Here is a 15,634-nt window from a genome sequence, read left to right on the forward strand (position 1 = left end):
GATAGGTTTTGTATAATGGAGAGTTGGGTGAAAGCGTTTTATTTGTCTCCAAACAACTTTTGACTTATACAATGGAACTCGAGTTTATGTTTTAGAAATATGTTGAAATTTTGTATTTTCTTTTAAGAATTTTTGTTTCATAAAATTTAGGAGTGGAAGAAATGTGTTACAATTCTTGCCGTACTCAACATTTGTGGTGACCCGGAGTAGTGATAAAGGAATGGATGCAATATTAAGAAAACGCAGAGCTACTAGAGCTTCCTTTACCAAAACGTTTAATACTTTATTTGAAGAATTAAATAAAGAGTTACCAGATGATGAAGTATTAAAATTTAAAAGTGCCACGTTAGAACGACTCTATGGAATATTAAATGATTTCGATTCAAAAGTACTAGAAAAAAAGTTTGAAACTGATGAAGAATTTGAAATGGAACATACAAGTACAGAAGAGTATAATGAAAAAATGGATCTCGCTCGCGTAAAAATTGCAGACCATTTCAATAAAAAAGTTGAACCTTCCTTGGCTTCCTTTAGTTCGTCGCCAAAGCTAAGCAGACGAAAATTAAAGTTCCCCAAGATTGAATTGAAACAATTCGGAGGTGACATTAAGGATTGGCTTACATTCTGGAATCAGTTTAAGCGTATCCACGATGACCTAGAAATGGAAAAAGAAGATAAATTCCATTATTTATATCAAGCAACCGTAGTTGGTTCCAGAGCTAGAGAAATCGTGGAGAGTTTCCCCGCCACTGCTGACAATTATGATAAGGTTATTGAATGCTTAAAAAATAGATTTGGTGGTGAAGAATTATTAATTGAATTTTATGTCAGAGAATTATTGAGTCTAGTTATTAAAAATGCCACAGAACAACCGAGAAGAATAAATGTAACTCATTTATACGATAAATTGGAATCCTACCTTCGTTCTTTAGAGTCAATAGGTATGACCAGTGACAAATACGCAGCAATGTTATTCCCTTTGGTTGAATCGTGCATTCCTGAAGAGATTTTAAGAGTTTGGTTAAGGAGTTATTCAACAACAAAGGTTCAAGAAAATACGTATTGTGAAAAATTGAAGCAACTGCTATTGTTTCTGAGAAACGAAGGGGAAGGAGAACAACGAATTTCTTTAGTGAGAACTGGATTCAAATTTATTGCTGCTGGCACTAAGAAAGAAAAGAAGACAGAAGCTGATATATTTATACCAACAGCAAATGAGTTATTTTCTGGAAGTAAAAGCTCGAGGACTGTGGTAGATAGAAGGTGTGTATTTTGCGACAAAAACCACGAGAGTAAAGATTGTTTTACGGCAGCCAAATTGGCTTACCATCAGAAGCAAGAACTAATTAAGAATAAGAAAGCTTGCTTTATATGTCTTAAGTTTGGACATAAAGCAAAATATTGCAAATCAAGTGTTAAATGTCTAATTTGTGCTAAGAGACATTGGTCGATCATGTGTGCAGAATTATCGCCAAACAAGCACGAAGTAAAAGATGAAAAAGTAATTGATTCGAGTGAATGCCAAAATGTAATACTTGCGAATTCTTGCTGTTCTGGAGAGATATTCCTTCAAACTTTAATGGTAAATATTGAGAGTAAAGAAGGAAAACGTGCTATAAGAGCATTAATTGACACTGGCTCTCAACGCTCATATATTCTGAAGAGCACTGTTGAGGAACTGAAATTTCGCCAAATTGATACTCAAACATTGATTCATAGCTTATTTGGAGGGTCAAAATCAAGCAGCGAAATTCATAATCTTTTTTCTATTAAAGTTACCGATTTGAAAAATAGTTATAGTTGTAATATGCATGTTTTGGATCAACATAAAATTTGCAGTTTTGTTCCACGACTTCATGATGGACCTTGGATGCAGGAAATGGTACTGAAGGGCATCTCACTTAGTGATATTGGGAATCATCGACAGCCTATTGAGTTATTAGTTGGAGCCGATGAAGCAGGAAAACTTTACACTGGGAAAGTGTGCAATTTGGCGCGTGGTTTAACTGCAGTAGAGACTTATTTAGGGTGGGTCATTATGGGGGAAATGAAACCCTCAGTAATTGACGCCAATCTTTCGAATGTTTTGATTTCTCTATTAACTCAGACCACTGACATAGAAAACCTTTGGAAGCTTGAAGCAATAGGTATAACAGATGCATGTGAAATAAAAGATTAAAAGGAAATAGAGGACGCAGTCCAAGTGTACTTCGAAAGAACAGTTAAATTGAATTCTGAAAGACGGTATGAAATTTATTTGCCATGGATCAAAGAAGCCAACATCTTGCCTGACCATAGAAAAGTAGCCGAAAAAAGATTACTATCAACTACAACAAAACTTAACGAAGCTAATAAATTTTTCGACTACAATGCAATTTTTGAAAATTGGTGTAAGGAAGGTGTTATAGAAGAAGTCACTGAACAACTTAAAGGCAATAGTGCACATTACCTTCCTCACCGAGCAGTTTTTAAAAACAGCTTGACAACTCCCGTGAGACCCGTTTTTGATGCATCTGCCAAACAGAAAGGATATTTTTCATTAAATGATTGCTTAGCCAAGGGGCCAAATTTGCTGGAACTGATATCCGTGATAATTCTAAAATTTAGAGAAAACAGCATCGGGGTAATTTCCGATATAAAAGGTGCCTTTCTTCAAATTTCAGTAAATTATAAAGATCGTGACTACTTACGTTTCTTGTGGTGGAAGGATGATAATAAAACGGAAATAAAACTTTTCAGACATTGTCGTGCAGTGTTCGGGGTAAACTGCAGTCCGTTTCTGCTTGGAGCAGTTATCAAATTTCATTTGAGGCAGTTTGACTCTGAAATTGCCAAAAAGTTATTATAATCTTCTTATGTGGATAATTGTGTCACTTCTGTGAATACTGAAGAGGAATTGCGGAACTTCACCAATAAATCGACCGAAATAATGGGCAAAGGAAAATTTGACTTAAGATGCTGGGAGCATACGAAAATACATAATGATGAAGATGAAGAACAAGAGGAAGTAACTAAAGTACTTGGATTACTGTGGAACAAACGAGAAGATTCCTTGTTTTGTGATGTACCAAAAATGAAGATGAAAGATATGCCAATCACACGGCGTACAGTGTTATCTGTGGCTCAGAGAATATTTGATCCAATTGGATTTAGTTGTCCAGTCACATTGATACCAAAATTGATTCTGCAAAAAAGTTGGCAAGAAAAACTAAGTTGGGATACCGAATTAACAAAAGATTTGAAAAAGGAATTCTTAGTTTGGCTTGAGGATTTATCTTTATTATCATCAGTGAGAATTCCTCGCCAAGCAACAGCAGTTAATAGAATTTCCAGTAGTTTGCATGTTTTTGCTGACGCTTCAAAATATTCGTACGCAACTGCCATTTTTCTTAGAAATGAATCGCAAGATGAAATAAAAGTGCAACTCTTACAGGCGAAGTCAAGAGTTTCTCCTCTGCGAAAAATTACGATTCCAAGAATTGAATTATTAGCTTGTTATATTGGCGCTAAGTTATCTGAATTCGTCACGAAAAGTTTAACTCTGGAAATAAATGAAACATATTATTGGACGGATTCAACAACTGCCTTGTTCTGGATTAAGAAGAATGACCTACCCTGGGGAACATTCGTTTGTAACAGAGTGAAGAAAATACGTGAATGTAGTGATCCCAAGGATTGGAGACATGTTCCTGGTATTAGTAATCCTGCTGACTTGCCATCTAGGGGATGCACTGTTTCAAAGCTTCTGGAAACTAAATGGTGGGAGGGCCCACTTTGGTTGTCCAAGTCTAAAGAAGAGTGGCCTAATTAAACCCCAATAGAAAATGAAGAGGAAATATACTTAGAGCAGAGAAAAACCGTTGTGGCAACTCCTACCTGCGAGAACACTGAAAATTCATGGATGCTAGCATATTTTTCGAGTTACTTAAAAATTTTAAGAATGACGGCATGGATTCTAAGATTCCTCAAAAATGCTCAGAAAACAAGAACTGAACGAGAGATTGGCGAGCTGAAATTGTACGAATTGAATGAGGCTGAAAAGATATTAATGAAGCAAATTCAGCAAAAGTCATTTAATGACGAAGATATCTCAAGGTTAAAATCTTTATGCGTCTTTAAACACGAAGAAGTTATCTTAAGAGTAAGCACCAAGTTAACTGAAAGAAAAGATCTTGAAAGCTTTATCAGTCCTATACTGCTGCCAAGCACGCATAAACTTGTGGAATTAATGATTTTTTACATGCACAAAAGTATGTGTCATGCGGGGATTCAGATATTGATGTCTAAATTTAGAGAACGATTCTGGATTATAAGATCTCGTAAGACGATTCGCAAAGTTTTAGCTCGTTGCGTGAGATGTAAAAGACACCAAACTACGAGGATCGAATGCAATCCAGGAGTGTTACCTGAAAACAGAGTCAAAGATGCATTGATGTTTGAAATAACAGGAATAGATTTGGCGGGACCTTTGATGCTTAGAGAAAAATGCAAAGCATGGATAATTATATTTACATGTGCTGTCTACAGAGCCATCCATTTGGAATTGATAACTTCTCAATCAGCACAAAGTTTTTTGCTTGGTTTACGACGATTTATAGCCAGACGAGGAAGACCGAAAGTTATTTATAGCGATAATGGCACCAATTTTACAGGAGCTAACAACCTATTTAAATCGTTAGATTGGAAAATGATCGAAATTGAAGCATCTGTGAATAGGATTCAATGGTGGGGAGGATTTTGGGAAAGAATGGTGCTGATGGTTAAAAAACTTCTTCGTAGGGTTTTAGGTCAATCAGCTTTAAATTATGAAGAAATGACGAGCGTCTTTTGTGATTGTGAGACAACAATAAATTCTAGACCTCTCACTTATGTCTCAGAACAAGGGGATGAACTCATTCCATTGACGCCAGCTATGTTCTTGAAAGAAATAGATGATGTCGGAGTGCCAGATTTAGATCAACTTGATCAAGTAAATTTGAATAAAAGATTAAGGTACCAGCAAAATTTGCGCAATGCTTTAAGAGAAAGATTTAGAAGTGAGTACCTTGGGCAATTATTACAACGACCATCAAAGAGTAAACCGATTGAACCTTTGAAAGTAGGAGATATTGTTTTAATCGAAACTGACGGTAAAAAAAGAACTTTATGGCCAATGGCTAAAATAATAGATGTTTTTCCTGGTAAAGATGGGCAAGTACGAGTGGTTCGCCTTAAAACTTCATCCTGTGAACTCGTCAGGCCTGCGCAGAAGATTTTCCCACTCGAAATTTCCTCACCCACTGAACCTAATCTAATGAACAATGACGCATGCAAGAATAAACCAGAGAAGGACTTGCAGGTAGTTGGAAAAACAGTAAGAACGAGAAGTGGAAGACTTATTAAAGTGCCAATTAAATTTTTGAGCTGAAAAACTTGGACTTTCGGAACAGTATTTTAACATTATAATTTTCATTCATTTTACTCATAGAAATATAATTAGTTTTGATTAGTAAAGTAAATCTCCAATCAAAACTGTGGGAGGATTGTTACGTTTTGAAATAAGAATTGGATAGGTTTTGTATAATGGAGAGTTGGGTGAAAGCGTTTTATTTGTCTCCAAACAACTTTTGACTTATACAATGGAACTCGAGTTTATGTTTTAGAAATATGTTGAAATTTTGTATTTTCTTTTAAGAATTTTTGTTTCATAAAATTTAGGAGTGGAAGAAATGTGTTACAATTCTTGCCGTACTCAACATTTGTGGTGACCCGGAGTAGTGATAAAGGAATGGATGCAATATTAAGAAAACGCAGAGCTACTAGAGCTTCCTTTACCAAAACGTTTAATACTTTATTTGAAGAATTAAATAAAGAGTTACCAGATGATGAAGTATTAAAATTTAAAAGTGCCACGTTAGAACGACTCTATGGAATATTAAATGATTTCGATTCAAAAGTACTAGAAAAAAAGTTTGAAACTGATGAAGAATTTGAAATGGAACATACAAGTACAGAAGAGTATAATGAAAAAATGGATCTCGCTCGCGTAAAAATTGCAGACCATTTCAATAAAAAAGTTGAACCTTCCTTGGCTTCCTTTAGTTCGTCGCCAAAGCTAAGCAGACGAAAATTAAAGTTCCCCAAGATTGAATTGAAACAATTCGGAGGTGACATTAAGGATTGGCTTACATTCTGGAATCAGTTTAAGCGTATCCACGATGACCTAGAAATGGAAAAAGAAGATAAATTCCATTATTTATATCAAGCAACCGTAGTTGGTTCCAGAGCTAGAGAAATCGTGGAGAGTTTCCCCGCCACTGCTGACAATTATGATAAGGTTATTGAATGCTTAAAAAATAGATTTGGTGGTGAAGAATTATTAATTGAATTTTATGTCAGAGAATTATTGAGTCTAGTTATTAAAAATGCCACAGAACAACCGAGAAGAATAAATGTAACTCATTTATACGATAAATTGGAATCCTACCTTCGTTCTTTAGAGTCAATAGGTATGACCAGTGACAAATACGCAGCAATGTTATTCCCTTTGGTTGAATCGTGCATTCCTGAAGAGATTTTAAGAGTTTGGTTAAGGAGTTATTCAACAACAAAGGTTCAAGAAAATACGTATTGTGAAAAATTGAAGCAACTGCTATTGTTTCTGAGAAACGAAGGGGAAGGAGAACAACGAATTTCTTTAGTGAGAACTGGATTCAAATTTATTGCTGCTGGCACTAAGAAAGAAAAGAAGACAGAAGCTGATATATTTATACCAACAGCAAATGAGTTATTTTCTGGAAGTAAAAGCTCGAGGACTGTGGTAGATAGAAGGTGTGTATTTTGCGACAAAAACCACGAGAGTAAAGATTGTTTTACGGCAGCCAAATTGGCTTACCATCAGAAGCAAGAACTAATTAAGAATAAGAAAGCTTGCTTTATATGTCTTAAGTTTGGACATAAAGCAAAATATTGCAAATCAAGTGTTAAATGTCTAATTTGTGCTAAGAGACATTGGTCGATCATGTGTGCAGAATTATCGCCAAACAAGCACGAAGTAAAAGATGAAAAAGTAATTGATTCGAGTGAATGCCAAAATGTAATACTTGCGAATTCTTGCTGTTCTGGAGAGATATTCCTTCAAACTTTAATGGTAAATATTGAGAGTAAAGAAGGAAAACGTGCTATAAGAGCATTAATTGACACTGGCTCTCAACGCTCATATATTCTGAAGAGCACTGTTGAGGAACTGAAATTTCGCCAAATTGATACTCAAACATTGATTCATAGCTTATTTGGAGGGTCAAAATCAAGCAGCGAAATTCATAATCTTTTTTCTATTAAAGTTACCGATTTGAAAAATAGTTATAGTTGTAATATGCATGTTTTGGATCAACATAAAATTTGCAGTTTTGTTCCACGACTTCATGATGGACCTTGGATGCAGGAAATGGTACTGAAGGGCATCTCACTTAGTGATATTGGGAATCATCGACAGCCTATTGAGTTATTAGTTGGAGCCGATGAAGCAGGAAAACTTTACACTGGGAAAGTGTGCAATTTGGCGCGTGGTTTAACTGCAGTAGAGACTTATTTAGGGTGGGTCATTATGGGGGAAATGAAACCCTCAGTAATTGACGCCAATCTTTCGAATGTTTTGATTTCTCTATTAACTCAGACCACTGACATAGAAAACCTTTGGAAGCTTGAAGCAATAGGTATAACAGATGCATGTGAAATAAAAGATTAAAAGGAAATAGAGGACGCAGTCCAAGTGTACTTCGAAAGAACAGTTAAATTGAATTCTGAAAGACGGTATGAAATTTATTTGCCATGGATCAAAGAAGCCAACATCTTGCCTGACCATAGAAAAGTAGCCGAAAAAAGATTACTATCAACTACAACAAAACTTAACGAAGCTAATAAATTTTTCGACTACAATGCAATTTTTGAAAATTGGTGTAAGGAAGGTGTTATAGAAGAAGTCACTGAACAACTTAAAGGCAATAGTGCACATTACCTTCCTCACCGAGCAGTTTTTAAAAACAGCTTGACAACTCCCGTGAGACCCGTTTTTGATGCATCTGCCAAACAGAAAGGATATTTTTCATTAAATGATTGCTTAGCCAAGGGGCCAAATTTGCTGGAACTGATATCCGTGATAATTCTAAAATTTAGAGAAAACAGCATCGGGGTAATTTCCGATATAAAAGGTGCCTTTCTTCAAATTTCAGTAAATTATAAAGATCGTGACTACTTACGTTTCTTGTGGTGGAAGGATGATAATAAAACGGAAATAAAACTTTTCAGACATTGTCGTGCAGTGTTCGGGGTAAACTGCAGTCCGTTTCTGCTTGGAGCAGTTATCAAATTTCATTTGAGGCAGTTTGACTCTGAAATTGCCAAAAAGTTATTATAATCTTCTTATGTGGATAATTGTGTCACTTCTGTGAATACTGAAGAGGAATTGCGGAACTTCACCAATAAATCGACCGAAATAATGGGCAAAGGAAAATTTGACTTAAGATGCTGGGAGCATACGAAAATACATAATGATGAAGATGAAGAACAAGAGGAAGTAACTAAAGTACTTGGATTACTGTGGAACAAACGAGAAGATTCCTTGTTTTGTGATGTACCAAAAATGAAGATGAAAGATATGCCAATCACACGGCGTACAGTGTTATCTGTGGCTCAGAGAATATTTGATCCAATTGGATTTAGTTGTCCAGTCACATTGATACCAAAATTGATTCTGCAAAAAAGTTGGCAAGAAAAACTAAGTTGGGATACCGAATTAACAAAAGATTTGAAAAAGGAATTCTTAGTTTGGCTTGAGGATTTATCTTTATTATCATCAGTGAGAATTCCTCGCCAAGCAACAGCAGTTAATAGAATTTCCAGTAGTTTGCATGTTTTTGCTGACGCTTCAAAATATTCGTACGCAACTGCCATTTTTCTTAGAAATGAATCGCAAGATGAAATAAAAGTGCAACTCTTACAGGCGAAGTCAAGAGTTTCTCCTCTGCGAAAAATTACGATTCCAAGAATTGAATTATTAGCTTGTTATATTGGCGCTAAGTTATCTGAATTCGTCACGAAAAGTTTAACTCTGGAAATAAATGAAACATATTATTGGACGGATTCAACAACTGCCTTGTTCTGGATTAAGAAGAATGACCTACCCTGGGGAACATTCGTTTGTAACAGAGTGAAGAAAATACGTGAATGTAGTGATCCCAAGGATTGGAGACATGTTCCTGGTATTAGTAATCCTGCTGACTTGCCATCTAGGGGATGCACTGTTTCAAAGCTTCTGGAAACTAAATGGTGGGAGGGCCCACTTTGGTTGTCCAAGTCTAAAGAAGAGTGGCCTAATTAAACCCCAATAGAAAATGAAGAGGAAATATACTTAGAGCAGAGAAAAACCGTTGTGGCAACTCCTACCTGCGAGAACACTGAAAATTCATGGATGCTAGCATATTTTTCGAGTTACTTAAAAATTTTAAGAATGACGGCATGGATTCTAAGATTCCTCAAAAATGCTCAGAAAACAAGAACTGAACGAGAGATTGGCGAGCTGAAATTGTACGAATTGAATGAGGCTGAAAAGATATTAATGAAGCAAATTCAGCAAAAGTCATTTAATGACGAAGATATCTCAAGGTTAAAATCTTTATGCGTCTTTAAACACGAAGAAGTTATCTTAAGGGCGCTTTTTCATTACACGACACGATACCGACAAAATCGGACGACAAATATGTGAACGACAATGTCGTTGCCGGATCGTTCAAGCAATTGTTTTTTCACTTGTCCGATATCGTTCGTCCGAGAAGTAGAAATTCTTGTTCATTCAATGTTTTGAGCTTGAGTTGCTTGTGTTCTGTTTTGATTTTTTTCTGCAAACTTTAAATATGCCGAATGATAATCGTCTCCTCAAACTTTTTACTTTATTTTAGAAGAAGAAAGCTAGCAGTGTAGAAAAGTTTTTGGGTGCGCGAAATGGTACTTACGTATTAACAGATACAGATTTGGCGGTTTTTAAGTGCCGCCAATCTACACCTAAAATTTTTGCGACAAATCATGAAATAAAACACTCAATTTAAAATTTAAAAATTCAAAGCACTTTATTTAAAATCTAAGTAATCAATCGGATTTCGGTGGAAAATGGGCCGATATAGAGTTTTAGATATATTCAAAACAGTGTCTTTTCTTTCACCAGATGTTGTCGCTATATGAACTCTGATAAATAAGATTCCAAATGATGTCTCGCTGTTCCCCTATGTCTTTTGTTCCTCCATTTAGCACTGCCCCTTATTCTCTCAACTGTTTGTGTATTATGAACTCCTGTATCAGGATCAATAAAGTTGTATTTATGATAAACTTTTACAAGTAGGAATCCTTCTATTCTCTTTGTTTGGTAACCTTTCCAACTGTCAGAATAAATTGTGCTACCATCTAAGTCCCACTTGCTGATCACACTGTCTTAAATTACATTTCCAAAACATACGTTTACCAAAATAAAGTTTCATGTCATGGAAATTGGTACATTTTTTTTTTTTTTTTGGTAAAATATTTCTTGAAAAAATAAAATTGCATCTTATTTTGTTTTTGGCAAATCCCAAAGATGCATTTTCGTAGCACTAAAAAATGGCGTCAAAAATCAGAAAACAAGGCAACAACGAATCCAAAAGAAAGCTGCGTGTAAAAACGGTGTTGCTGTGTGCGAACAACAGGATTGCTCTTTATTGGCGCATTAGCACAACTTCTGCAACAACGTAAGTACCCACGAAACAAATGAGGCAAGATATGTTGAAGAAGATTTTTATGCGCTTTTCCATAAGCTACAAAAAGTCCCAAATAATTTTTTTTAATTACGTCCGAATGAAAGAAATCGAGAACAAGAGTGATGTTAATTAGGAATAATTTTTATATGGTTTTTGAATTAGCGTCTGCTCGCTAATTTATGTCTGTAATCACTTAACATTACTTAAATTCTTTAAATGTTTTAAAGTATTAACGTTTTTTTTAAATCGAATTAAAATATTAGTTTTATTTAGAACAATCTTTTTATATGATTTTTTAAATGAGTTTTATCAAATTTATCTTATGAAGCCACTCTTTCATGTTTCAAAAAAAAGTGTCAGTTGAATCCGGGAACAGACTTTTTATTATTCAATCAAGCAGAAACCAGTAGTTAGATTGAGTTCTGTTTGAAATACATAAGGGTCTTTATTTGCCTTCTTATCAAACCATTACTATTACGAAAAATATTATCTCTTCATTAAAGCATATAATGAATTTATAAAAATTTTCAATAAAACTTTTATGATTGTTTAAGTCTTTCAACCTCATTATAATATAAAAAATGCAACATCATAAAATTAAAAATTTATAACCAGATATGAGAATAAATTATATAAAACCTTTATTTTCAAATTTTACATCTGACATGATCAAATAAACGATTAAAATTGATTAAAAGAATAAAATAATGATATCAAAAGAGGAGATAAAACAGGAAAGATACGTAACAACAAATAAAATCGCCACGATTTGAGGAGAAACTTGCTTGCCTAACCGACATTTGATTCCGACAAACGATATCGCCTTGTCGGATACGACATAATCGTTATCGTATCGGTGAGTGAAAAAGCGCTCCGTTGCTGACCATGTATTTTACTTGACTCTATGTCGTTCGCCGACAATCGGATCCGTTTTGTCGTTATCGTGTCGTGTAATGAAAAAGCGCCCTAAGAGTAAGCACCAAGTTAACTGAAAGAAAAGATCTTGAAAGCTTTATCAGTCCTATACTGCTGCCAAGCACGCATAAACTTGTGGAATTAATGATTTTTTACATGCACAAAAGTATGTGTCATGCGGGGATTCAGATATTGATGTCTAAATTTAGAGAACGATTCTGGATTATAAGATCTCGTAAGACGATTCGCAAAGTTTTAGCTCGTTGCGTGAGATGTAAAAGACACCAAACTACGAGGATCGAATGCAATCCAGGAGTGTTACCTGAAAACAGAGTCAAAGATGCATTGGTGTTTGAAATAACAGGAATAGATTTGGCGGGACCTTTGATGCTTAGAGAAAAATGCAAAGCATGGATAATTATATTTACATGTGCTGTCTACAGAGCCATCCATTTGGAATTGATAACTTCTCAATCAGCACAAAGTTTTTTGCTTGGTTTACGACGATTTATAGCCAGACGAGGAAGACCGAAAGTTATTTATAGCGATAATGGCACCAATTTTACAGGAGCTAACAACCTATTTAAATCGTTAGATTGGAAAATGATCGAAATTGAAGCATCTGTGAATAGGATTCAATGGTGGGGAGGATTTTGGGAAAGAATGGTGCTGATGGTTAAAAAACTTCTTCGTAGGGTTTTAGGTCAATCAGCTTTAAATTATGAAGAAATGACGAGCGTCTTTTGTGATTGTGAGACAACAATAAATTCTAGACCTCTCACTTATGTCTCAGAACAAGGGGATGAACTCATTCCATTGACGCCAGCTATGTTCTTGAAAGAAATAGATGATGTCGGAGTGCCAGATTTAGATCAACTTGATCAAGTAAATTTGAATAAAAGATTAAGGTACCAGCAAAATTTGCGCAATGCTTTAAGAGAAAGATTTAGAAGTGAGTACCTTGGGCAATTATTACAACGACCATCAAAGAGTAAACCGATTGAACCTTTGAAAGTAGGAGATATTGTTTTAATCGAAACTGACGGTAAAAAAAGAACTTTATGGCCAATGGCTAAAATAATAGATGTTTTTCCTGGTAAAGATGGGCAAGTACGAGTGGTTCGCCTTAAAACTTCATCCTGTGAACTCGTCAGGCCTGCGCAGAAGATTTTCCCACTCGAAATTTCCTCACCCACTGAACCTAATCTAATGAACAATGACGCATGCAAGAATAAACCAGAGAAGGACTTGCAGGTAGTTGGAAAAACAGTAAGAACGAGAAGTGGAAGACTTATTAAAGTGCCAATTAAATTTTTGAGCTGAAAAACTTGGACTTTCGGAACAGTATTTTAACATTATAATTTTCATTCATTTTACTCATAGAAATATAATTAGTTTTGATTAGTAAAGTAAATCTCCAATCAAAACTGTGGGAGGATTGTTACGTTTTGAAATAAGAATTGGATAGGTTTTGTATAATGGAGAGTTGGGTGAAAGCGTTTTATTTGTCTCCAAACAACTTTTGACTTATACAATGGAACTCGAGTTTATGTTTTAGAAATATGTTGAAATTTTGTATTTTCTTTTAAGAATTTTTGTTTAATAAAAATTAGGAGTGGAAGAAATGTGTTACAATTCTTGCCGTACTCAACAAAATGGCTTTAGCCCTTAGGTGGGAAAGACTTTAAAACAAAACTTACAACAGTTACTTTTCGCAACAACTGAAATTTAGAATAGTGTGATAAAGAAAAATATGTGAACTGTTTGCAATTTCAAATTAATATTGAAATGTACAGGATTAGAATTTTCTACAGTGAAAAGTTTTCGGAACTTCAGTGTTCAAAAAAGTATACAAAAGCTAGACGTTAAGAACGTATCCAATGAGCGAGTAAAGCGAGCATCGGATTGCGAAGCAATCCGAAATGAACTGCGAAAGCAGTTCCGGGGGTTGGCGAGCACCAGCGAGCAGGGGTCGAAGCCTCCTAGTTAATTTTAATTTTTCTCTTCTTCTAATAAATAAAAACAGTTGAAACTTTAGATTTTTCAATTGAAAAATATGTCGATTAAAATGGTATAAAAAAGTTCATTCACTTTTTTTCATCCTCACTTTAATTAAATAATAAAAAATAATAAATAAATATTAAAAATTATTTTTTTCATGAAATTATCTTTGGGCAAATGAGTTTTATGAGTGGGTGTAATTTTGTTTTGAATGACTTCATTAGTCTTAAAAATATGACTGAAAACGCAAAAAGCGAAATTAGCATTAAGGGGTCCAAACTTTGAATCGCTGTCCTGACCAAACTAAGGGGAGCACATTGCGGCTACCCCTCATATTTTGAAGATAAGGAATCCAAATATGCAAAGAAAATATATGTTTATTCAGAGAAAGTACGTTTTTGTGTCTAATTTCGTACATTAATTAATAGTTAGCACTAATTAATTAGCTTAATTGAGGTCACCCCCAGGAACCATTAAGATTGACACTTAGTTCGTGTAAATCCGATCATTAGAACGAAAGTTATTCAGGGTGATATATTTTTTTTTGCCGACTGTACATATAATGGTAATTGTTTAATTCTCTATTTTTTAAACTCTAAAAACATTGAGGTATGCATACACGTAACCAATTTTCTGAACAATCATATAATAGTTTTCGTGAAATATTATTGTCTGGCTTTGATACTACGAATTCTATCAATGGAAGTTTGCTTTAGTATTAACATAAACTCTCAAATATTATTTCGTTACGATTTGCAAGAATCAAAAAATTTTGATATACACTTCTAAATATTTCTCACAGAAAACAATGAAATTCGAATTAGACTAAGCTATTTACAAGTAAATTAAATTTCTTTTAAAGGTTGAATGTTTCTTAGAATTATAAAAAATAATGATCCTAATCAACTTTTATTTTAAATTCTAATTTTTATTCTATTGCAGTGCTTATTATCAATCACTAAGTCAAAAGTTAGACTCTCTACAATTTGAAGAGTTTCTCTTAGATAAAAACAAACATTTTTGTTGCAGTATGGTTTATAATAGTTATTATTAATATTTCTTTATTTTTTTAAAGTAACTTTTCTCTTTTTTATTTTAAGTTTTTCTTCTGAGTTCATTTAACATTTAACTTTATTACATAATAAAACACAAGTCATTTATATTAATAAAATATAACAATATAAAAAAATTATTTGTGCAGCCTAATTAATATTAAATTTAAAAATATTTTCTGTGATTTTCTGACCATATGTGGAAAAAATGAAACTCTTTTCTGGCAGAAATATAGCCAGCAAGACTAGGAATATAATTAATTTCAGCTTTTATAATCCCAAAATAGTTTTTTGCATTGAAAAATCTTAAGACACTTAATATAAAATGACAACTTCAATACGCTTAGATTGATAAATCTGAATGTCATTCTTATAGTTATGAAAATATATATTCGTTTTATTTGACGTAAAAATTGAGCAAAATCATTACTCAGAGTAAAATATTCATCTAATTATGTTATAAAAAAGACGAATTGAGTTTATCTTATATAATAAGATTTCTTATTGATATTTTTGAAAAATTATTCAATTTCAGCCTCTACCATCAATAATTTGCTTAAAGAAAGGAAAACTTGTCTATGTTAATTTTAATTTTATGACCTATAAGTATTAGAAATGTAATTGGAAAGGAATTGCTTTTCCTTAAGATAACTTATGTTAATAAATTGCTTTATCGTAGAATAAGTTATTTATTACAATGTAAAACAAGGAACACTTATCACCATAATAACGTTCCTCCTAATAATACAATACGTATGTAAGTGAGCCTTTAGAAAGTTTTCAGTTCTGTAAAGAAAAGAGCGCGGATGTTTTTTTTTAATCAGTTCAAAGATAGTAAATACTATTATGAACTTTGAACAGCATTAATATCATTATTCTAAAAACCATGCTTTTTATCTCACA

At 33.8% G+C, this 15,634-nt stretch overlaps 6 protein-coding genes across 6 annotated transcripts; all 6 read left to right on the forward strand.

The window, feature by feature from the left end:
* The first annotated feature begins 220 nt into the window (after positions 1–220).
* On the forward strand, positions 221–2,179 carry LOC147814180 (uncharacterized). Its single transcript, XM_087160246.1, has 2 exons — positions 221–737; positions 849–2,179. Exons 1-2 carry the CDS (start codon positions 221–223, stop codon positions 2,177–2,179), a joined length of 1,848 nt encoding a protein of 615 aa, XP_087016372.1.
* A 750-nt stretch (positions 2,180–2,929) lies between these two features.
* Positions 2,930–3,811, forward strand: LOC147814181 (uncharacterized). Its single transcript, XM_087160247.1, has one exon. The coding sequence runs from the start codon at positions 2,930–2,932 to the stop codon at positions 3,809–3,811; it is 882 nt and encodes a 293-aa protein (XP_087016373.1).
* Positions 3,812–3,940: 129 nt separating this feature from the next.
* On the forward strand, positions 3,941–5,407 carry LOC147814182 (uncharacterized). Its single transcript, XM_087160248.1, has one exon. The coding sequence runs from the start codon at positions 3,941–3,943 to the stop codon at positions 5,405–5,407; it is 1,467 nt and encodes a 488-aa protein (XP_087016374.1).
* A 360-nt stretch (positions 5,408–5,767) lies between these two features.
* LOC147814183 (uncharacterized) lies at positions 5,768–7,726 on the forward strand. The gene is made up of 2 exons (XM_087160249.1): positions 5,768–6,284; positions 6,396–7,726. The coding sequence occupies exons 1-2, from the start codon at positions 5,768–5,770 to the stop codon at positions 7,724–7,726; spliced, it is 1,848 nt and encodes a 615-aa protein (XP_087016375.1).
* Positions 7,727–8,476: 750 nt separating this feature from the next.
* LOC147814184 (uncharacterized) lies at positions 8,477–9,358 on the forward strand. Its single transcript, XM_087160250.1, has one exon. The coding sequence runs from the start codon at positions 8,477–8,479 to the stop codon at positions 9,356–9,358; it is 882 nt and encodes a 293-aa protein (XP_087016376.1).
* A 2,488-nt stretch (positions 9,359–11,846) lies between these two features.
* LOC147814185 (uncharacterized) lies at positions 11,847–13,001 on the forward strand. Its single transcript, XM_087160251.1, has one exon. It carries the CDS (start codon positions 11,847–11,849, stop codon positions 12,999–13,001), a length of 1,155 nt encoding a protein of 384 aa, XP_087016377.1.
* Positions 13,002–15,634: the final 2,633 nt, after the last annotated feature.

The sequence above is a fragment of the Parasteatoda tepidariorum genome, chromosome 3, assembly GCF_982258835.1.
Source record: "Parasteatoda tepidariorum strain Cologne lab strain chromosome 3, Ptep-v5.0, whole genome shotgun sequence".
Classification (NCBI taxonomy): Eukaryota; Metazoa; Arthropoda; class Arachnida; order Araneae; family Theridiidae; genus Parasteatoda; species Parasteatoda tepidariorum.

Coding starts and splice junctions, on each gene's coding strand:
- LOC147814183 (XM_087160249.1), top strand. CDS start 5,768: ATGGATGCAATATTAAGAAAACGCAGAGCTACTAGAGCTTCCTTTACC. Junction 6,285..6,395: donor AGCTAGAGAAATCGTGGAGA/GTTTCCCCGCCA, acceptor TATTGAGTCTAG/TTATTAAAAATGCCACAGAA.
- LOC147814185 (XM_087160251.1), top strand. CDS start 11,847: ATGTGTCATGCGGGGATTCAGATATTGATGTCTAAATTTAGAGAACGA.
- LOC147814182 (XM_087160248.1), top strand. CDS start 3,941: ATGACGGCATGGATTCTAAGATTCCTCAAAAATGCTCAGAAAACAAGA.
- LOC147814184 (XM_087160250.1), top strand. CDS start 8,477: ATGGGCAAAGGAAAATTTGACTTAAGATGCTGGGAGCATACGAAAATA.
- LOC147814180 (XM_087160246.1), top strand. CDS start 221: ATGGATGCAATATTAAGAAAACGCAGAGCTACTAGAGCTTCCTTTACC. Junction 738..848: donor AGCTAGAGAAATCGTGGAGA/GTTTCCCCGCCA, acceptor TATTGAGTCTAG/TTATTAAAAATGCCACAGAA.
- LOC147814181 (XM_087160247.1), top strand. CDS start 2,930: ATGGGCAAAGGAAAATTTGACTTAAGATGCTGGGAGCATACGAAAATA.